Raw genomic sequence first — 23,755 nt, forward strand, 5'->3', positions numbered from 1 at the left:
CAGACAAATTTGAATACAGTCTAACACATTTTATATCTAATAAAAGCTTAAAATCTCACGATTCAAATGGTATAAAGCAATTTAGGATTGAATAATCACAGCGACTACAGTTTCTTAATATTTAACAACAGTACAAATACAGTACAGTAGGCTGGTCCTTACCTTTCTGTCGTGTTACTTCATACGTGTACTCAAACATGGAGTGTCGCATATCGTTTTGTTCGTTAGCATCCATAGAACAAAGTGTTTTAGTCCAAAAGACGTATTATTATGGAGTAAATCCATAAAACCATCGTCCTCCTCATGAAAAGCTGTAATCCGGTTCGTTTTACGGTTGATTTCGCCGTTTATTCAATAAAGTTTTACATAGCAAGCTTCTGTGAATCACATTAGGCCTCAATCAAACATGTTTGATACGTTTCACAGCGTAACTAATCCTAAAACCAATAGAATTTACACCCTCAGGGCAAATCCCAGTCAGGGGCATAGGCTAATTTCTATTGACAGTCGAATCAGCCAGTCGCATTGTTTGCCAATGATGACTGACGCATCTTGTAGCCAATGATGAGGCCTTTTCAACGGTATACGACTCATTATGTTTGATGACGCAACAGTGGGTTTTAAATGGCCCCCACTGCTAATGTAAACGTTGCCTTGACAACGCTGGGCAGGGAGGGGAGTCATATTTCACATTTTATAGCGCGCCGATAGTAAACTGGGAAGCTTTTCCTTCAAACGACACCAAGGTCGTCAATATAACTCTTAAAATGTAAGAACAACAGCTAGTTTAATTTGGGTATGTGTTTTTCAGGCGTGTGCCGGGTGGGGGGTACCTAAAAGGTTAAAGTTGAAACCAAAAAGCAATGCTGGACTTTGTGTCACTGTCAGAAACACAGGCTGACCGTGGATGGAAAATAATATACTTTATTATGACCATACAGGATCAATACAAAGCAATTTTTGTTTTGTTTAGCAATGCTTTCCATGTGACATTTTCTCTCCAAAGAACAAAGAGGACAAAACAGCTTAGCATGAAAACGTAAGGCAGGTGGTTGTGGTTCTATCCTAACACAGCACTCCACAACCAACCAATGGATTTAGCAGGATATTTTGCCAAGAACAGGCTTAATGCTGAATTTAGACCTCGGTTAGAAGCATTTCAATTCTGAATCCATCTATGAGCAGCCTGTGCTTAGTACGATGTCCTTGACTAATGTCTTAATATAATGTCTCTTTCTTTAAAAGAAAGGGTTCAATTCTGCAACTGGGATACAGGTTTAGACAATGAGACTATTTAATTATTTTGGTCATTTTTCAAGGAAAAAATCTGCAAGTTTAAGCTTTAATGTTTACACTGAATATGAGACCTTGAGTTTGCAATTTAAAGCTGTCACTTCACAGAATTTTACAACATTGAAATTTGATTGTGAGTTCGAACATTTCACGGACAAATGATTAATGTGAAAACGAGAGTAAAGAATCACTGTCTGCTCACAGTCCTCTGGAGGAAAGCTCTATTGAAGGAACGGGGTCACAGGCAAACAAGCACACAAGGCAAAACAGTCTTTTTACATATAAATATCAAACATAAAGGCAGATGGGAAAGAGCCTTGTTGGTAAAGCTTTTGACCATGAAATGTTCAGTACCTTAAAAAACAAAACAAACAAAAAAATCATCAACACAGCTTAGTCCACCAGACACAAAACAATGTCAAATATATACACAATATAACAAAAATAACAATATCACTTTTTCTGCAAGAGCACGATTTTATCATATATTTTAAAACTGTATCATTAGTCCAGCACATTAAGATGTGTACACGTAGCCTGAAGGGAGGAGAAGCAACTATTGCTACAATTCAACACTACAAGGTCATCGGAAGTATTTAAATACGGCATTGAAATAGAAGCTGTAAAAATAATATACTCCGAATACATTTATAGAATTATATACATATACATATAGGTTAAATACTGATCATTCTGAATCCCTGCATTGCTTCTCTTTATTTTGGCAGCTAGCTAAGCTAAGTCGAACTAACTGAGGCCCTCCGCTAATGGTTTCCAATGTTGCTCTGAAAATTGTGCTTCACATTTGGGCTGTGTCTATTTCATGGTTTTGCTAAAAACTAGATGAAGTATGACGTTTCACGCTTTGAGAAATATTCATTAACTTGCTAAGAGGAAAAGAAAAAGATGAATACCACTCTCATGCTAGCCTATTAGAAAAAGCTTGCACAAATTAGAAAAAGAAAATCTAATGTCTTACTTAGGCTGTTTAGAAGTGCTGGAGACTTTTTTACCTTCAAACTGAGCCAGGCTAAACCTGTTTCCCACTACTGTATGCTAAGCTAAGCTAATGTCCTCGCTTCATATTCAATGTACAGATGTGAGAGTGGTATCAGTCTTTTGGTCTCAACCTTGCCAGGGAAGCAAACAAGTGTCAAACTTTTACTTCGAGTCTAATGTTTCCTCTTTCTTGTTTGCTGTTCCAAACCTGGGAGCAGTGATCCAACTCTGACAGGTGTGTGAAAGCCCTTAACACAGAGTAAATGCATTTTAACTTCTGCTCTTTCAGGCTGTTTCTCCCTCAACTCAGACCACAGCCAAAATATTATTTACTGCACAAACTAGAACGACAATCTACACTACTGCCTGCCTCATAAGTGCATTACTGTTGTACAACATTTAGTGTTTCATACCTCAATAGAAAAGCTGCTGCCTTAAAAAGGGAAATCCATCCTAAAACAGAATATACATGAGCTCCTCCTATGATCTTGGTGTGAATTAGAGGAACACTCCACCAATTTTACACCCACATTTCAGTTTACTCATCAAAAGGAGCCTTTGAAAACAACTGTATAATGTATATTATGGCTCAGTTTTGACTTAGTCCTTTGTGAGTATCTGGATTTGATAGAAAGCAATATAATGGAGTACCTCAGTTAATAAATAAGATTATAAGTTAAAAACTAAAATAAAAGTAGAAGCTTTAAACTCTTTAATTCAAAAGAAATCCTGGACTTTTTCCATTCAGCATCTAACTAATGCTCTGGTTAACAGTGGGGCTAATAAAATAATGGAACATAGGCTGTCTTAATTGTAAAACCAATAAGAAGGCATTGTTTCCTTTTGATATTTTTTATTAATAATTAACCAATTCCATATTTTGTTGTAATTTTAAGGCCTAATGTATTCCAGATTTCTCCTGTCACGAAATAGATCCAGTGTCGAAATACTGCTTGAGAACCTGCCAATAAGTGGGGAAGCTCTGGAAGCACTGGGGTGTTTTGGTATGAAAATGAGCAATTTTATAAAGTGGATAAATATTATCACTATTAATTAGTATCACTGCTTAAAGGCTTGCATGAGCAGTAAATTCATACTTGTTAAAATATAATGTACTGCTGCCTTTTTCAAAAATTACATTTTAAAATTAGTCTTCATAGCATCATAGAGATTGTATTGTCTGTATTAGTTGTCAAAACAGATCATAGGAACAGATGCATTTTAATTTCAGGGTGGATTTTAATTTCAACATACCACCTTCACACAATTAAGGCACCTTTTAAACCCCTGAGGGGTCAATGGGTTCTTCTAATAAGAAGAGATGCAACAATAACAACATGAAACACTGAACCAGACTGAAACAAACCAACATACAACATAAAGGAGAGTCAACAACATACATGGATAATAAAAACATGAGGAATGTGTATGGGTAAGGTACATCCAGAAGTGCCCTGTTATGTTTTTCTCATCTTACCCTTTCTTTTTCAGCAGCACTGTACGCCATGCCATCATGGCGACATCACTGGATCTCCATGGAAACACTGTGGCTGTATCCTGAAGCACCTCAATCAGTAAATAACTTTGTCCCAAAACCTCACTAGGCTTTATGAGGGTGTGTGAGTGGATATGTGTGTGTGGTAGGAGTCAGTATCCAACATTGAGCTTGTTCTTGTTGAGCTCTCTCTCCAGGTTTCCTATCAGAGTGTCAATGCTCTCCTGCAGGTCCCTCAGGTTCACTCTGTTGCTCAGCACGGGGCTGATGTCCTGGATCTTCATGTAGGCCTGGTAAGTATGCTCTTTGGGCAGCCGTGGTGGCAGGATGTGGTCACACACTTTTTCCTCCTCCTTGTTCTCTAATGGCTGCCCACGGCCTGACCCGTCACTGTCTTCTTGCTTCTCCTCTTCCCTTTCCTTCTCCTTCACCACTTCCTCTTTCCAAGGTTGTTCCTGCTCAGCAGGATCAGGGCTCAGGACCTTCTGTCCTTTATGTTCCTCTATGTGCTCAGGCTTCTCCTGCTCCTCCTCAGCTGGCTCTGTACCTTCGGAGGGCACATCGTCATAGTCTGCCTCCTCTTTGCTAGGAGGGAGCAGCATTTCAGAAGGAAAGTAGCTCTCACCACATCCACTCCAGTCACCAGCGTAGCGGTTGCTGGGGCTGTCCAAGCGCCCTGGTTTGGGCCGCAGCACACCTGCCATCTCCGCTTCAGTGAGATTCAAGAATTGTGGACGCTCTTTTCTCCGCCGTAGAGGAGCAGACAATACGTCTGATGAAGTCGGAGCCAACGAGGCTGCAGGGAGCTGGGAGGAGGAGGACTGACTATGTGGGTCCACAACTGGAGGCAAAAAGACCCACAGTTAATCAAAATACAGTGTATTGGTCATTCGAGCCAACATCCTTAGAAGGTCAGTTCAACATTTCCGCAAACATGCATTATTGGCTTTCCTGCCAAAAGTTGATGAAAGATGAGAAGCTCTATACCTGTCTTGTCTGTATGGTAAATCCATAGACTGTATATACAGATGGATGATGTGACAGCTTGCAGAAATTAAGAAATTATTTTGACAGCTTTGATCGGTGAATCATAAAGCAGCTCCAGCTCTAATCACTACTGCACAAAATTTGGTTGCAAAATGTGCCACAAGTAAGAAGTGGTGATGCATTGTCCATCTTTACACACAGTCTCAGGGTAAACATAAACATGGGGTACAGCTACCAGCTGATTACCTTAGTATCAAGACTGGAAACAGCCTGACTGAGCTTTGAAAGGGCCATTTATGTACACTGAGCTTTTAGTGCTAATGTCATGGTTAAACTAACATTGAAAGTTATGCCTAGAAAAGAAAAGCTGTCAAGCATATCTAATTCCCACCATTTCAACAAGTTCCAAACATGAACATGCTGTGCTCATAGTCAAACACATGCTAAAACCACACCACCACACTCTCTGTGTACTCTTTCTCAACTGTTCACTGAAACAGACTAAACTCTCTGAACATTATGAAAAAGTCATCTGACTGAACTACAAAAAGGAACAAGTGAACACTCCAACACAACCAGCACAGTTACCTGTCTGCCTTTATGTTTGTGTAACTATACTTGTTGACAGCACTAGCTCTCCCTTACTGGATTAGAAAGGAACAAAAAAACAACAGTAGTTAGGGCTAAAAGTCATGAAGAAGTGGAGCAGTATAAAACAAAACTCAGGTTGATTTTGTCTCTAATGGTAAGAAAGTATTTTTGACAAACAGATCATGCTTACTTGCCTTCCAACAAAAAAGATGATCAATTATAGACCATGTTGACTCACGTCATTCACAAAGACTGGCTGCTGCTGATAGAATATTTATGTGCAGTAGCTGCATGTCTTATGACTCTTCTGAGGCTAAAGACTCAAGCAATTATCATCTAAAACAAACAGAAATTACCCTACTTTGAGAGACACCATGTTATTTAATCTCAGACATGATTCACTGATGACACGATTAAAGTTATTACCTGGCAACAGATAAACTGAAGGAAGACACCAGGCTAAACATGGCACCTTACATCAGAAAAAAACTATGTTCTGTGCAGATTTTTCTCGTGCATTGCATAACGTATCGCCATTTTATTTCTTGCATTGGTCTACTGCATTCATGTGTAGAACAGGTGAAAATGGTTTTCACCACTAAACCTGTGTATAATGTCTTTGATTTGTTATCATTAATTAGTTGTACATCATTATAGGCATCTATGTTATATGGGGGGAGGGGGGTCTTTGTTAAATTGGCAGAATGATAACTCAGACCTATATCTGGGCTTTTACTGAAAATGGGATGCCATGCATGTGGAATAAGGACAATTTAAAGGTAAAGATAAACAGCATAGATTGTCATCGCTGCACATAAGTGCAATAGCAAGAGCCTAATACAAACAAGTGCCCACAACAGAGCACAAACACACCCATATTCCTTTTCTTCTTGTCATTATGTCTAACAAACTACATACATTCACATCTCCACAGCGTCTCCACACACATGCTAATGTCCTGGATGCAATGTCAGTGTTTTCTGCTAAAAGTTCTCAGATGTCCTTGAGTTTGGCCAAGGACATGCACACTTGAGGCCTAAGCGATAATGCCTTGGGTGGTGGAGTATGTGTGTGTGAGAGTAGTGAAGAGGTAGCTGAAAATATCCTATAATGATTGTGAAATGCTAGGGTGAAGCTTCAGGGGCTGAGGGCTAAGGTTAAGCCTGGAATGTCTTTAATTATAGTTCAGGCATCGCTTAGAGCTGGAGAAGAGGACAGAATAGAGGTGTCAGTGAGGGTGTAAACAAAAGCTTGAACCTGGACTGAAAGCTTTGTCAGTGATATTACAGCTCATTACAGGCACTCGCTGGGTGATGCTACAGGCAGGAGGGCAGAATCACTTCTTTACTGAACAGACTACAAAAACATTTTTTCACATTACGTCTCCTTCCATCTCCAGGTGGGACTTTCTACATGTTCTAAATAAAATATTCTCACACTTTTTTGATTATCTTTAGAAATTCAACTCATATTTCACTCAGCTACCTGCAATTATGGGATTCATAAATGCTGATTTATGCAGATGCTGCACTTAGCACTTATACTAGTTTAAGTTTCTCCCTCTCTGTTTTTTTCTTCACAGCAGATGTAAAGCAGGGTGGAGGGTGCTCGCCTTCAGTGGTTTACACAGAACTGAACTGGTTCAACGTGGGAGTTTGAAGATGCAGTTAAATTTAGAGGCCAGACACGAGACAGAGTTTAAGCTTTCAGGGATAAAGTTTGTCGAGTCTGAAAGAGTTTTCAAAATGGAAAACATGACACTAGCTTAATAGGATATCACTGCACTCTGCATTTTTATTGAACAGTTTAGGACTGAAGACCATATAAGGGATTTTCAGAAGTCTCAAAACCTGGATGCTTATAAGAACAGTGAGAACCCACAGATAATGTGAGCAGGCAAACTGCCATCAACTATAGCACAGGGTTTCTCCTGATGGCACTAATGGATTTTCAGATGGTAATCATTTTTCAGTCTGCATGTAGGCAGAGCACACTGATCAGTTTTGGAAGGTTCTGCTGAGATTTGAACTGCACTACAGCAACAACTGTTCATTATAGATGAGATCAACACAAATTCATAAAACTTGAGCCTACATATACAAAAATTTCAAAGTAGGTGCCTGTGACCGAAACAAATTTTACACTGCCTGCAGCGCTTTTCATCATTCTCAGCTCCCTCCCAAATAATCTTTGGATTCCTTCATATCTCATACTGAGCAGACAGCTGCAGCTGGTAGACAGCAGCTGTGCACGCTGACAAATGACCTGTGCTGAGCGGAGCTGGTACTGGGTATGTGCCTTTGGTTGGTGATTTATCTTAAGACAGGGGGCCACGCCTCAATATTTTGGTTTACACTGGGACTTACTGGCTTGGCTCTGATTTACTCAGTATGCCATGATGAAGCACTCTGTGGAGAGTTTCAGCTCTGAGAGGCCAACAGATGGTGGCCAATGGCTATCAGCTGTGCTTGTGCCAGTGGTGGATAACCTCAACGATCAAAGCAGCCCCTTAACAGTGCTTTGTAGAGCTGAACCACAGACCTGATGCTGTACAAAAGCCAGTATATATAGATAGACACAGTATGATATAGTATACTGCACACAATGATTATGAATAAGTTTTGGTTTTGAGCCAAAATGCCATGAAGAACTGTCTAAAAATATAAAACAATTCAGTAATCAGGAATCGGTCACCTGGCCATAGCTGCAGCAGGTAGTGTAGGACTTCAATGTGCTTTTTGAAGTGCAGAGCACTGGCCAGCTCTTCAGAATCAATGAAGACTCGATTGGTATGGCATGACGCCTCCTGACGCTGGCTGAGCAGCACTGGGCCAAAACACACTGCCAGGTTCTGACACGTCATCTTGTTGACTTCCTGGTAGGATGCTACCAGCTTCAGGTGGTCAAGAAGCTTTCTCAGCGTCATCTGATTTACACATACACACACATACACACACACTCACAAAAGTGAGCAAACAAATAAGACATGTTATTATTATGATTAGTAGTTGCAGTAATACCACTGGCAGTAGCAAAACTACATGAAAAAATCTACTTGAAGCTATTTGTAGGAGCGAAAAAATACACTTTTTGCAAACAAGTCAAAGCTACATTGACATCTTATCCACTGCTGCAATAGTTGTGGTTATAATTAGCAGAAATGTTACAAAGCAGCAATTACTGACTTTGTATGGAGCACTTTAGCAGAAGTGCCCTTCAAATTATTATTATTCATATGTGGGTACAGCAAGACATTGTATACTGTAACCCTAAACATTATTAACAGATGGAAAAATATTCATAGTTTACGCATTGCATGATCTTAAACGGATGTGATAGTGTCTGACCATTTGTTTGTGGCAGATATATTAGTAACAAATACCAAGAAGTGGAATAACATTAAATACTATAAATATGTTCATATGTTATAAAAAACTCTCAATTTAAATCTTAATTCATAATTCTTAAATAATCATATTTAAGGGGTCCTTAAAATATCTGTTTATATCATGTCATAGGGGCTAATAATGTCACCCATAATCTCCCTGGGATCTTAGTTTGTTTCACATCTCCCCCCCATCTCATTTCCTGTCACTTTTTCTAGAGCCATCAAATAGTGTGCCTAAAAATAGCCTGAATAAAACAAGATTTTCTACTGACACATTGTTTAAATTCTAAAATATTAATATGATGTCATCATATACAAAATATAGAAATAAACAGTCGACATATACATCATGTTATGTATATGTCAGACTTTAATGTTACCAGTTACATTTTTATTACACTGTGGACTGTAGTGTACCAATAATATCACACAATATGCTGTAAAAGCTTACATAATAGTAGTCAAACAGTAGTTAACTTAGCAACATGACCATCATTAACTATGCCACAATTACCCCTTTCACAACCACACTATTCTAACACCATGGTCACTGACAACCAGCAGGAGTTCCTCACCCTCTCCACTTCAGGCAGGTTCTCTAGCAGGCTGACGGTGTGTTCAGAGTCGGCCTGGTCGTTCTCACAGCCCACTACTCCCATCCGCAGAGGCCTCAGGGCCATGGACTCCAGCACAGCTTCATACAGCTGCTTGGTGATCAGAGGGTAAGGCAGCTCTCGTAGGTAGTCCTTCAGTACTCCTGAAGAGAGGGAAAGGAGAAAAAGAAAGCATAAATGAGGGTCATTCAATTTTCCCACACTTTAACTAACTCCGTGCTAGGAGCTTTTTTAATACCTGACAAATCACTAACAATATATATTTATGAAGTATTGTCACTGAGAAATAAAAAGCTTTTATTTTTGCCTTAATTTACATGACTGAACATGGCGGACTCTCTTGGCAGCAAATTGGAAGTCCCATTGTTTCTGTGGGTGATCCTGTGGCGTCTTCCGCAATGCCTGATTGGAGTCGGGCGTGACTCGCCAGCCAGAAGTGTTAGGGGGTCTGGTGTCTGTGACGGCGCATTCACACCTGTGACTTCAGCCCCTCGAAGTTCAGACAAAAGCTATAGGAAAACATGAAACCCACTCTGTCTGTCTCCACTAAGCCCCTGAAATATTGCTAGCATGTCTTTTCATCAAAGACAAAGAGGTAAAAAAATAATAAATACAGGAATAAAAAAGGCTCTTGGCAGTGTGACAGGCCTTTGTGGTTAGCCTGCTCCCTTTTCTCCTTGCATGAAGCCGGATCAGCTTTCAGAGAAGACTGGGGGCTGTGTAATCAGTAGCACTGGTTATGATCCATATACACACTGCATGTTTAAGAACAGCAACAAGAAAAGTAATTTTATATTTCTTAAGCACTACAGTGATCAGAGACCCTCAAATAAAACATACTATTGGTCAAATCATTTAGAAATGCAAAGGACACACATGAATAATAATCTTCTGTTGCCCTACTAGCAACTTTAATGATGAGCGTGTTGGCAAAAAAAGAGTTTGACAGATTTGACATCATTTACATCAGAAAATGGGCCACATAGCCTGGCAATAGTCCAATCACATTACTGCAGGACAGCTTTGTTGAAGAGTTGCTGATGTTTCAGACACCTAACTGCTGTTTGGTTCAAACATGCCCTGAAAGCCAGAATAAGCGATTTCCTGTCCATGATGTTGTCAACCTTGCACCATGCAATCACTGAAATGTCAGAGATGACTGTTCTTCTACACCAAATGCTTGTACTGACATCCTTAACATGAGATTGCTTTGCTCTGTTTAGGTTTTGTGTGCTTTATAATATCAGTAAAGTATGACACTTGGCTATTAGATTGTTTTTGTAACACAGGTAGTGTAATTATCTACATACCTTTACCAGCAATCAGATAAATGCTGTAGCTGGGTATACTGGGATGTAACATATATTCTTACCATATTTTAAGGGACGCTATTAGTTAACTGTAAAGAAGTTAAATAAAAGGCAAATCAATTAGCACCATTGTGGTTTAACGTGTTTGCCACATACGGTACGGTGCTTATAAAGAACACAATAACACGTTAAGATATAGCGGTAAAAAGACATACCTCTTTCAAACACCAGGATGGTCCTGGAAATTCCCACATTACTGACAAAATCCTTCAGATTTTGAAACGGACTCCAAATAAGATTATGTAAATAGCAACTTGCACTTTGTCACTTCTACACTGCCAGATTTCCTCTTAACCACCCATGGTGGTATTGTTCTTTGCCACTTGCCTTCTATTTACAACAAACTACAATAGGATTCACCGTAAATCCACTAACCCTTAGGCCCAGTAAGGCCCAGCTTAACACTCTTACTTTTTAATCCCAGTCTCACTGCTGCTTTGTTTGGAGCCTGAGGCTCTATGGTTTTCCATCCTTTTCCTACGTGGTACTGTGTGTCAATCACCCTACAGAAACTCTACAGAAAATAAAGGAGACACAAACATTTAAAAAGAACCTTACCATTTTTCTATTTTCAGTGATGACACATTTTCCACCAGATACACAGACACGAGAGCCTTTGTATATAGGATTAGAGAGAGTGAAAGAGTAAAAGAAGCAACTAAATTCAATTCAGTGTTACAAAACCAAGTCTCAGATTAGCGTTAATATGTTCACATTGACATGCAGCACAAACAGAAACCTGACCCTCATCAGAAGAATGATCTATTGTAAATCCTGAGTATTACATTTCAAACCCCTCATGAATCACAATACCACAAAATATTTAGGTATTAGGCGGTGTCACTTCTTTCTTTAAAGGAGTTAAAAGATGTTTCCCACTACCTCTACTCATTCATATGCACGATTCCAGAGTATTACAGCTAATATGTACACGCATTACAAGCAAAACACTATGGGATGTAGTATTAATCTATGTTGTGTGTCTGTCCCAACAAAAAGAATAAATACCTAAATAAAAAAGGTAAATAATTAATAATGTAATGTTTATGACGGAAAAAAATCAGCAACTTAAGATCCAACACATCGTGAGTCTGTCACCAGCAGAAGAACACACACATACACAAGCACTAGTACAGTGCATTCCTGAGTCAGCATTGGCCCTGAAGAACAACACATACCCAAACAAACACACTGCCATGACTATGTCAGTCCTCCCATCTCAGGTAGGCCAACACAATGACAGCTGTAAGTCATTAGTTTGAGTCAGCAGGTCAGACTTGAACTAAGCTTCAGGCAAACATGTATTTAAAACCTAATAAAACCAAATGTCCCTGCAATTAAGCAATTTTCCTGAGCCGTGAGAGCCTGATCTGTGGTAGCTTGTTTCCATTTTGCTTTTAGTTGTGAGTCACATCTTTGAATGTATGTGTTATCTTTTATCATAACTAGGTTTGGTATGAAATCTGGTATGAGCAAAACGAGATAAGCATGCATAAACACAAGGTTCTCTCTCCTTAACGCCTCCATATACTGATTTGTAAAACAGAGTAGACAGAAATGCTTTGTTAACATCCTCTGGCTTCCTGTTGTCATTTTTTGCTGAGATTTTACTGAGATAATAATAATCTTCTTGTTTCATCGCTGGAAAACAGGTTGCCTGGAAGCAAAGCCATGTGTCCTTATCTGGGAAATACTTTTTTGTTAAGTGAGTGTGTAAATAAAACTCATAGTGGCACCACTTTGACTTGTTTTTTTTTTCTCCTTAAAATGGAAACTCAAGCTTGGTAAACCCTCTAACCTTGCCTGTGCTATGAGGCTTGTCATCTAGACACAACAACAGCACAACTGTTTCATGTTAGCATCGCTTCATAAACCAAAACAACCTACTTTTTTTCCTCACAAGCAATTTATGAAAACACAAACACCCACATGTTTAGGCTCTTTCTATTGCAATAATCTTAAAAATACACCAGTTATTCCAACCTTCTGTACGTGCATGAGCACATGTACAGGTGTTTGTCTGAAGTGAGGAGAATACTGCCATTCAGGTAAATCATTAGCCTGCTATGAGTCAGTGCTGGTGTTTACTTTTGTGTCAGACCCTGTGGCTGGGTGAAACATGAACACACACACACACGCACACACACACACATGCACCTAGACAAGGTCATGGTCTCAGTGATGAACAGGTGTGCTTATCCCATAGCTGCTTCACTTTCTTTTACAGACAAGCTGACCTGAAGCTCTTCTAACACATTTAAACTGTTGGTGTTATACATCTGCAAATATAAACTATACATACAGTTCATGTACACTCCGCCTACATATATGACCAATAAAGACTGAGGAGTTGTAGTTTAGCGTGAACATAAGCGTTTTAACTTTTTCAACAGTATAATATTGTCTACAATTGAGTCAAGAGTGCCATCTAACACTAGTGACTACTCCACAAAATGACTGTAAATATACACATATAAGTCGCTTCGCTATATAGGTCACACTACAAGCCAGAGAGTTAAAAAAAGGGCAACTTATAGTCTGGAAAATACGGTACTTGGATTTAAATATTTTTTTCTCATCAATTTAGACCATTTCATTGTTCCAAATATGCCACCAAACACTACAAGGCACACAATGCACAGGGGCATGGCTTTACCTTTAACCCCTTGTTCAAACAAAACAGAAGGTCACTCCTCTTGTCAGTGACACAGTCAACGCCTCGCCTCAAGAACAAACAGGGGTTTGTTCTCCGTCCTGCCCCCTCCCTGCTGTCCTGCATGCCCCCACAGCATTGGAGGGTGGGGGGCAGATGAGATGTGTGTGTCGCTGCCTTGATTGGTGGCACGATAAAACCTCACACTGTGGTTGCTTTAAGTATTCCATTGCCCACAAAACTAAAAATGTGTGAAGCCCCAATCTAACAGCGTAAAGACCTGTGCTCTCGTGCTACGTTTAGATTCATCAGAAATACATCTACCACACAGTTTTGATTCTCAACCAGCAGTTTGTAAGAAATATTCTGACACCACACGAGCCTGAAGCTCTTTGCAAAGTGGCTGCTTGCTTCCCCTCGCCAGCCGAGGGTTCAGTTAATCCCCCATGAGTGAGCCAAATACCATCTGTGTTTGTTCGGCAACAAAGGGGGCACTTGTTAATGACTTTCTATGTCTTCACTGGAGTACTGCACTGGATGGGGGGCAAAGTAGGGAAGTAGGCTATGGAAAAGACAGGTCAGGCAAGGAAAATTACAGACCACAAACTAGGATCAATAACTGTACTGAGCTCTCAACTAGCAGGGCTCATGACACACTGGCTTCTTTTCCACAAGACAGAGGACAAATATATCATCAATGGACGACTTTAGAAGCTTTGTTTCCATTCAAAGGCCAAGCGGGTTGGACTAAGGGCTTAATCATTATTCAAAGTTACCTCTAAAACTAAACTTGTACACGGTGCTGAGTGCCACTGTGTCCTGCTGCGGCTGAAGGTGCTGCTGATGAATAAGACCAACCTTCATTACCACTCCGAACTACTTGAGTTAAGCATTCCTCAGCAGGAGAAAAACACCACCTGATTAAAACAACTGGAGGGCTACTGAAAAGCATCACGTTGTGAAACCCTCCACCATGTCACAGCTGATCTACAGTATCAATGACTCTTTCTGTGAATTCTGAAGGGTCATACAGAAAACACTGTAGCAGTAACACAAACTGCTGACGTTCATTAGGTCTGTTGCTCATTTTGACGACACTTCGCTGGCTTCTTTGGGTGAACTTTTATTTTAAACATAGGACTGTGATTTGAAACAATGGGGGGGTCATGCACTGAGCATGTTTTGCAAGTTTTTGATTGAACTCTGACCCCTGGGTAATCCCTTCCATTACATCCGTTTTTAAATTAGCAATATGACTACCGAGCCATTTTAGCTCAATGGTTTGCTAGTTTCTGGCATGACTCCACACTGCAGAGACTCAATTTAATTTACACTTCAATTATAAATTCAAGTATAAGGACATGTCTTGAAACATAAGCCAAGTGCATTTTAAAATACTGCCAAGAAATGTAAAATTAGGCCAATCAACTTGCAGGTTTTTACCAAATATTTCAGGAAAGTATGTTTTAAGACTAACCCCATGGTTATATCCCAGATGGACATTCTTGCAGCACAGACCATAAAGCCCTCTTCTGCCTCCCTTCCCCCCTCTCTCCCTGTCCTCGCCCACTCACTCAGGCCTATCTGCAACAGCAACTCGCTTGGCAGAGCAAATTTAGGCAGTGAGCAAAAACCAACAATCCACACTGGTGCTGGCCCTTTTTTTCTAACCCGCTCAACTGTTAACTGTGTTCTTTGCCCTGCCATGCAAATTCATGTGGATCAAAGCAGGCATGATAGGACGACGCCTATATGGGGCCTCTTACCAAAACCAACAGCAGCTCATACAATGAAAATCATGACCAAGTCATTTTCTTCAATGTTACCCCAACCCCCAAAAATCTGTCACACTGCTAATCATTAATCAATCCAATACTGCAGCTTTTTTTCTAAGATAAAGAATTACAGTGTGAGATGTTCTGTAATTTAATGATTCCATTTTTAATTTAGCAGCGTTGGCATGGAAAGTAGCTGCACCTTACACAAATCTGGATGGGATTTAAATTGCTGGCTTTAAATAGTGGAATAAAATCTGCAGCACTGCGTTTGGGACAATCAAATAAACTTTACGTTTACTTAACTGCCAACATTGTTAAGCTGAGCTGTGCATTAAAAATTTGACCAAGAAGGAACAGTACAGAGCATGTTTCAACCACAGACCTGAAGGAGAAAGAATGGCCTGAAAGTACAGCATGGTCTGATCTATTTGTATGTCTGTGTGTGTTTGGGGGGGGGGGGCTTCCCTCAGGCACTGGCCTACACAGGTATGCTGCTGACTGCTGGAATGCTTTTACTACAAACTGCAAACTCACACACTCACATGTAGTGACCTATCGGCAGCGGACACACCAGTTCAGACATGTTTACTGGGGCAAAGGTTGGGTCAATGCTAAACCCAGACTCCATATCAATATGGTGCCATTTATTATTGTAGATATATCAGACTCCATTCAGTCATTCTTTGCCTAAATCACTTCTTAAATTCTACTTTTTACAGCTTAGCCTGATTTCAGTTTATTTGAACTTAAAGCTGTTCATTCATATATTTTTTGTGACACTGTCAAAAATCATTTGCTCATTTTCTTTGAAGGGACTTTAATATTGTTAGTGTTTAAATGATTATCCTGGACATAACAAGAAAATTGGAAGTTTGTAAATTCTGGGAAATTTTAATGGGCATCTTCCTCCAAATAAAATACTAAAAATAATCAGTGGAATAATCAATCAAGGAAAAAAAAAGTTAGTTTTTGCTCTGATAAAGATTTCTTAATTTTATCTGGGATCTCCTGTTCAGTCAGTTTTCTGGGAAACCTGAGTGTACCTTATGTTTTGTACACTGAGTACATGGCATTATGTAATATTGAATTGGGTAAGATAGTATTGTGCAGGCACACAGAGTATCCTGACACCAGTGCTCTTTGGAAATGCCATCTAGCTAACTACCAGTTCCTAATTACACTGAGTGTATGTGGGGATCTTGTACTTTGTTAGCATCTTTTGTTCTCTGTGCCTGCTGCTCAGTTTACCTGTGATGACGTTGATGTCAGGATATGTGTTCTCACAAAGCTCCACGGCGTAGCTGTCTCTCTCGAACGCCTCACGTAGCTCCTTCTTTACAGCTGCAGATCCACAAAGACGATAGAGACCCACCACCTGGAAACACACATACATACACGCAGACAAGTAAAATAAACAGTCGACAAACAGGTTGGAATTTTTACAAACAATTGATCATGTTGATCTGCTGTCAAACAGGAGGCAAAGTCAGCATAATAACTGGGTTTCACGTTGATCAAAAGTGTGTTTTAATACTCATGAATCAATTTTTCATTTGTATGTAATATTGTTCTTTATATTTAAAGCAAAACAGAGACAACCATAGGATAATGGCACATGTAGCATTCAGAAAAGGGTTTATCAAGATTTATAAAAATAATACTATTGTATTTATTCACTTATTTAAACACTTTAAAGAAAACCTATGTAATATCTGATGTTCTGCAGTCATGGGATAGTGGTTCATGTGAACAGCACTGCTAACAATAAGGGAAGTATTAAGTTTTATTACACAGAATGAATTAATTTGAAAGAATATGGGACCTAACATTTGACAATTACAAGATAATTCTAAGAAATCCTGTCACAATAAACACAAGTTTAATGGTGTCATAAAGTCAATGTGCTGACTCGCTAAAGTCATTCCCACACATTAGCTAAATTTAGTGGTTAGACCATAACCACAGAATGGCTGTAGCAGGAATAATCATTAGCATGTGATTAGTAGTTTGTGTTATTGTTTATGAATTCAACTAAGAGGAATTGGTTTATTTGGAAAAGAAATTTTGCTCTGAGCTGCACTAAGTTACACTCTGAGGTGTGATAAAACTGTGACTTCCTTACATCTGCATAGATAAACACTGAGCTCTTCTAAAAACCCAGCAGACAGCTCAGCATTAAAAATGGAAGCATTAAGCAATAAACCAATTATGTTTCTTTACCTAAGCCTCCAGAGTGTGACCTGTTGGAACTTTAACAAATTCCTTCAGACATGGATATTTGATAGTTGAACCTTTGCACCAGTGCTCTTCTTGTTATGTTGGGATTAGGCCCAGCTACAGACATACCATAATTTCTTCTACATGTGTCTGTCTGGTATGTGGCATAGCAGACCCACTGGTGTGGTTTCCCCAGTAACGTGTTAAGTCAGTGGGCTGTGAATGGCGGGTCAGGTCCGGTTCCACACAAACACGCATGTGCTGTCACACTTACACACACACACACACAAACACACTGCTGGCCTTTCCGGGCTCCAGCACAGCAGCACCATAATGTCTCCTCATCCCACCAGACCAACTATTTCTGAGCTCTCCTCGTCAAGTTGAGCAGTGTTTTCTAAACCTCACACGAGAGGGAGAGAGAAGGACAGATTAGGCCGGGATTTGGCTTTGTGTGAGAGTAAACAGAAGTCACTGGGCACAATGAACAACAAGTCCATTCAGGAAAAAAGAGTCTCTCTCTTCAGGGAGAGCCTGAGTGCTCTGCACGCAGGCGGGGAACAGCTGTTAGCAGAGAGAGGCTGTTAGCAGAGAGAGGCTGTTAGCAGAAAGTGGCAGGCAGCACCAGTCAAGGACTATATGCAGAATAAGGCAGACAATAACCACAAAACAAGTTCCCTCAGCAGGCATTCGGATGCTCTTTGGTACCATTTGTTTTCTTTTTGTCTGGGATCAGCTTAAGGACTTTAGAGAATCATGAAAGAACAAAAAAATAAAGAAAGGAAAGTGAATTTGACCACACTAATGCTCTTGGGTGCATGCGGGCATCATTGACTACAACAATAATGTATAAAAACTACACAAAAACAATAACAGACTTAAAGTAGAGCTGATCATGTTGATTCCTAATGATGCGAATTATTTAACCAAATAATCAGTACATTTTCTGGTCTGTAAAATATCAGATAAAGTTGAAAAATGCTAGTCTTCATTTTCCAAAATCTTTTTTGTCTGAATGACACTTGAAAATGCCATGAGATTTAATTTACTAAGTCAAAGTTAAAGAAAAATTACTTTCACAATTTACAAGCTAAAACTAGATTTTTTACAATGTCAATCTTACACTGACTAACTTTTCTAAAGCAAAAGATTGAACCAGACACATTAACAAAAAAGCCACAGCCCAAAAGTGCTATATTACACTTCTCATCCTGTGAGAATTCTTATACACAAAGAAAATAAAATCACACTGAACAGACCAGGAAACACTGTCCGTCCATCCATCCATCCATCCATCCATCCATCCATCCATCCATCTATACTGCTGGAGCGTATCCCAGCTCTCTTTGGGTGAAAGGCAGGGGGACACCCTGGACAGGTCAGAAAACACTGTCAACAAGCAAAATTTAAGTTGTTGACAAGATTTTGCCATGTCAGAGCACTATATGAAAATGTGTTTTTATTGATTTTTCTACCCTTTATGGAATGAATGATGGTTCTGTTAACTAAAAACAATTGTTAGATTAATCAATATTAAACGACATAAATACTAAAATAATGCTAAATAAAAATGGGACACCAGGGATTCCGTAATAAAATGCTATGCCTGATGAGCTGTTCATGTCACAAATGTGTGCCTATTTTTCTGTTGTGCCGTAGTATGTAGGTTACTGGGATTCTGTGGCTCCTTTCAAAATATCTCTTTTTAAGAGTGCTCACATACAGAGCTCCATCTCTGGGACAGACATTATCTTTCTTTTCAAAAACCCACAAACATCCAGCATCTTAAAAGCTCAGAGAAGCCCTAAGGAGACACTATTCTTAGAGGCTCTGAAAATGAATCTCCATCAAACATCCACATAATCATTTGTAAAGGCACACTGCTGCATGTCTGGCCGTGCGTGCTTTAGTGACACAATCTGGGATCTGGTGTCAACCCGTCCTAACCTCTGTCTGCCTGCAACCTGGGGGAGCACTTGATCTCAGACTGATACCCTGAGCAAAGTCTACTCTATATCTCTGTAATGAAAGAAGGCAGCAAAATGGGGGGTGAGTGGAAGAAACACTGAGAGGGACAAGAGAACACACAGTGTCAGACTGAGTGAATCACACACACAGAACAGGAGACAAACAAGCAACAAGGGCAGACAAGGAGAGACAGAAAGAGATCAGAATCAGAACATGGCAAGACAAAGCAGAAACATGGGACACCTGGGTGAAGAGACTTAAACCTGTTGTTTAAGTGAAAGTTATAACTGGCCCATGAAAAGGGCAGTCTGGGAAATCTGGCCACATGATAGATTCCCCAGTGTGAGACTGAGAATTCAATGCCTTTAGATTGATATGTTTTCTTCTTTCCACCAGGAATTTGTAGATTAGATAACAGATTAGATAGAAACTGAAATTATCCTCAAGGGGAAATGGTGAGCAGACCCTAACAATTAAGTTGCCAACTCATACTGACTTTGTGCCACCTGAAAACCTTCACTCACTTATTGTGGTGCTTAACTGAAAATCATTCCATTTCAAATCACACATAGTGAGGAAAATAGTCAAGGAGAATATCATCAGCAATTTTGACAGTTTATCAAAAAATGTCAAATATTTGCTGGTTTTGCTTGAACTTAAGCAATTTTTAGACTTTATGGCCACGCTGGCTCCCAGGAGAATGTTAGAGCTTTCTCAATATGTTTCCACATGGGAAGATGTCACCTTAAGCTGGTGGGTAATGGGTAACTTTTTCTATTTTCATAAAAACCAAACTAAAAAGTGTTAGGATGAATAATGAAATGAAACCTACAGATTAATTTGTGATGTAAGCACTCAGCAGTTGGTACCCCAGTCTTATGCACTATGAAGCATGGTACACATACATGAACTATTAACAAAAACATAGTTTAAAGGAAATCAAATTGTTACAACATTTGTTATTTCCACTCTTAACGAAGACTGGCACAGGCTAAGGTCTGTTTTGACGGACAGGCTGCTTGGCCCCCCGCACCCGCACCCTGTGACACCCTCAGCCCACCCCTCCTCAGAGTGATCAGTCAGTAGCTGGACAGTTTTACTACCACTGTCTCAGATCTAATTAGGAGAAACACCACCACCCCTCTCTCCTCTCTCTGGGCATCAAAGAGCAGTTGAAATGTGGAGGGGGGGGTACAAGACAGGAGATGATCACATGATCTACTCCCTCATCATCACCACCACCACAACTCTGACTCTTTCTCTTCTCAGAATAAAAGAGTCAGCCGCCTCAGGACGTCATAAAGTGTGGTACATCTCCTGTATTCATGCTGCTCATGCCACACATGCAGCATTATTACTGGCTGCAGGGTAGGCACTCGTCTTACAGGACAAAGAGCTAAAAGGATGCTCAGAATGTGGGATTATTTCTCGCTGTTCTTTCACTCCTACTCAGAAATGCATTATATAAATGAATCTCACCAGGCTTCTTTACAAGTGAATGCCCATCTGTTTTCAATTTACAGAATAGGATTTAAATCACATACACTGTGCATACATGTGTCGTCAAATATGCACACATGAAGGCTCTTACTTTTTATTTCATTTTCTAAAATGAATATTGTTGTGTTTTTAGTTTGATATTTAGTCAGCTATTTTATAGTCAGAAAGACACAGAAATAACAGCTGTAGTGTTAATATAGGCTCACAGCCAACAGAAACCTAGTTTGCTGCCACACCTGGTTGACTGCAGGAGATCTGTAGCTTTTTTTTGTTTTGAAAGCCAAACTCCTTGAATCATACACAGACTCACCTGGCAGCCTCTCTTCTCGATCTCAGTGATGCACTTGCTTATAAGCAGCGGTACCATCAGTCCTGTGTTCTCCCTCTCTACCACCCGCCAAGCATCCACACCAAACACCTGGGGATCTCTGTCACCATCTGGCCCCCCGTCCAGTGAGTTTTGCCACTGCTCCATCAGGCTCAGTTTGACGTAGATCAGCCCCCGTGGCTCCAGCTTCACCGCCAGCTGATGGGAACGCGTCACCCGGAAGATTGTGGGGAGAACCACTGTGCCATGGCAACAGACACGGTTGCGTTTCGGTGTGGGCTCCCAGCTGAATACCACCAGCTTCAGGTGCTGGGCATTCTCCAGCTCGATGTTGAATGTGTGGTCCATATCTAAGAAGGTAGTTCGACATGTGAGAAGAGCAGTTCGTGCTTTATTAACCGAGTCCACTTGGATGGCACAATACACATCTCGAGAGTCAATGCGTGGAGGTTTGAGATCCTCGGCACCATAAAAGTGCAGGCTCATCAATCCAGAGATATACTGGCTGCACTTGGGCTGTTCTGTGAAGCTGTAATGTCGGAAAGCATCAATATCCAGTTCTGTGCCATTTGGTTTGGAGCTTCCACCTCCTTCCATCTCCTTGCCTTTCCCACCCTTCCCCTCTGCAGGACCATGCTTCCCAGATTTGGCCACCAGCTCTGGTGAGTCACCATCACTGAGGTAGCCACCTTTACTAGCTGACTTTGAGCTCCCGTTACTTTTCTTCTTACTGAAACTGTGCTGTGTGGACACGCTGCTGTCCAGGTGGTAGCGGGAAATCACGTTGCGTCTCGCCTGCCCACCCCCAGATGATGCTAATCTAGGAGGGCCTGCAGTTTGGAGGACAGCCTCAGACCCACTCCCATTGTTTCGAGGAGAATGGGCTCTTGGCTCTAAGTGGCTGTTTCCATTTCCGTGGTTAGTGTTACTGCTACTCGGGGACCCCTTAACACTGAGTTTCCGGCTAAGCTCTGGAAGCTTCTTCATCTTCATGGAGATCTTCCTGACAGTGCGTGGGGACTTGATCTTGTCTGGGAAGGACCAGGTGATGGAGCTGCTCTTCTTGGCTGGGTTTGGGCTGGAGGGAGGGGAGAAGCCAATGGCACTGGTCAGGTCAGGACCGTCTACAAAGGAAACAACAGGGAAAAACTGATTAAAAATCTGACACTTTTTGATTTTTCTTTTGCTGATGCTTTACAAAACTGTTTAAATATTTTTTCTCTGTCAAATTCTTTGGCAGGAAAAATAGTTAGAATTTTTTGATTACTCACTGGAACAAGTGGGTACCACCAGTGATACGTTAAAGTCCCTGTAATCAGTGTATTCACTAGACACTCCTGGAAGTAACTGTCCAGATGTCCAGTGAAGACAGACAGGAAACATAAGACTAAAACGAAAGGCAACATGTGCATGAGCCATAATTTACAGCCTCCTAGAAAAAGTACAACACCTCCACAGCACATCATCAAGTGATTAGGTTTACATGCAACCCAGTAATCCACTGACAGATACATTCAGCAGGCAACACTCCACATAAACATTTCAGCACTATATAATACAGTTAGAGTCTATACATGTACGCCTAGATGGTGGTTTAGCTAATTAATGGTTTTAAATAAATAGATAAAATGAATGCTCTGCAAGAATCTTCCATGAGGCCTCTTTGCTTTAAGTGGGCTGCATTTTTTTTTTTTTCAAATATCAGGGACATTTAAGTGGAGCATCATTAGCTGCAGCTCCAGGAAACAGTGTCTATTAGCAGGCAAATGTCTGTCTATAAAAAAGCTACTGCTTCAGAGCTAAGCAGTACACAGTCATTGTTCAAGGTTAAAAATACCCATTTGTACTGGACCCTGTAAGCAGCTCTCACCTAACTAGACGTCTACAAATTTCAGGGTCGAGATTTCCTAGCAGCACTGACAGTTATTGTTTAGTCTACAGGACTGAACTGTGCAACATGTGCTTTTCTGTGGCTGGGCAATTAAACTTATTGTATTATGGGTAGCTGATCAAGCTGCAAATCCAATGTTAACATATAATGACGTTATAAAGTTTTTAAGGCTAACTTTAACAAACATTTTGCCACAGAGAAACATTGGCAATTAGAGTTGTGTTTGTTTTTTAGTTCTAGCACACAGACCTGATGTATGGAGCTTTTTCACATGAATAAAAAGTGTTTCTGAAAATGATGCTGATGAGAGCAGTGAGAGTGAATCAAAGACACTTTCGTACATACATAGTCAATTGATTTGTTGTTCATAGGAAATACTGATGCAGCCCGTGCTGACTGTAGCTCTCATAATGATAACAATATGCACCTATAATAATACACCTTGCACACTGTCCCTGCCACTGCACACACTGACAATTGACCATCAAAAAATGACAAAGAGAAAGTGTTGACACAGAGCCAGCCCGATTAAAGTGGAATTTGTCAAATTACAGGCATCCTGCTACTTGCCCAACTGGAAGCTTGAGCCTCTCTCAAACTAAAAACAGCTATTTTCTAGAGTCAGCACACTTAATAAGATTTCCTCCATGACCAGCATGCCTTTTTCACATTATACAGGGAAA

At 40.3% G+C, this 23,755-nt stretch overlaps 1 protein-coding gene across 1 annotated transcript in view; it reads right to left on the reverse strand.

The window, feature by feature from the left end:
* Positions 1-906: 906 nt before the first annotated feature.
* Positions 907-23,755, reverse strand: part of syde2 (synapse defective 1, Rho GTPase, homolog 2 (C. elegans)) — a 40,933-nt gene continuing 18,084 nt past the window's right edge. Inside the window, exons 4-8 of the mRNA XM_026323265.2 lie at positions 21,164-22,305; positions 16,417-16,543; positions 9,329-9,510; positions 8,060-8,291; positions 907-4,628 (exon numbers count right to left, since the gene is read on the reverse strand). Of these exons, the coding sequence (XP_026179050.1) occupies positions 3,940-4,628; positions 8,060-8,291; positions 9,329-9,510; positions 16,417-16,543; positions 21,164-22,305 (2,372 nt within the window). The 3' untranslated portion in view covers positions 907-3,939. The remainder of the gene's footprint in view (positions 4,629-8,059; positions 8,292-9,328; positions 9,511-16,416; positions 16,544-21,163; positions 22,306-23,755) is intronic.

Source organism: Mastacembelus armatus, chromosome 4 (assembly GCF_900324485.2).
Source record: "Mastacembelus armatus chromosome 4, fMasArm1.2, whole genome shotgun sequence".
In the NCBI taxonomy this organism is placed as follows: Eukaryota; Metazoa; Chordata; class Actinopteri; order Synbranchiformes; family Mastacembelidae; genus Mastacembelus; species Mastacembelus armatus.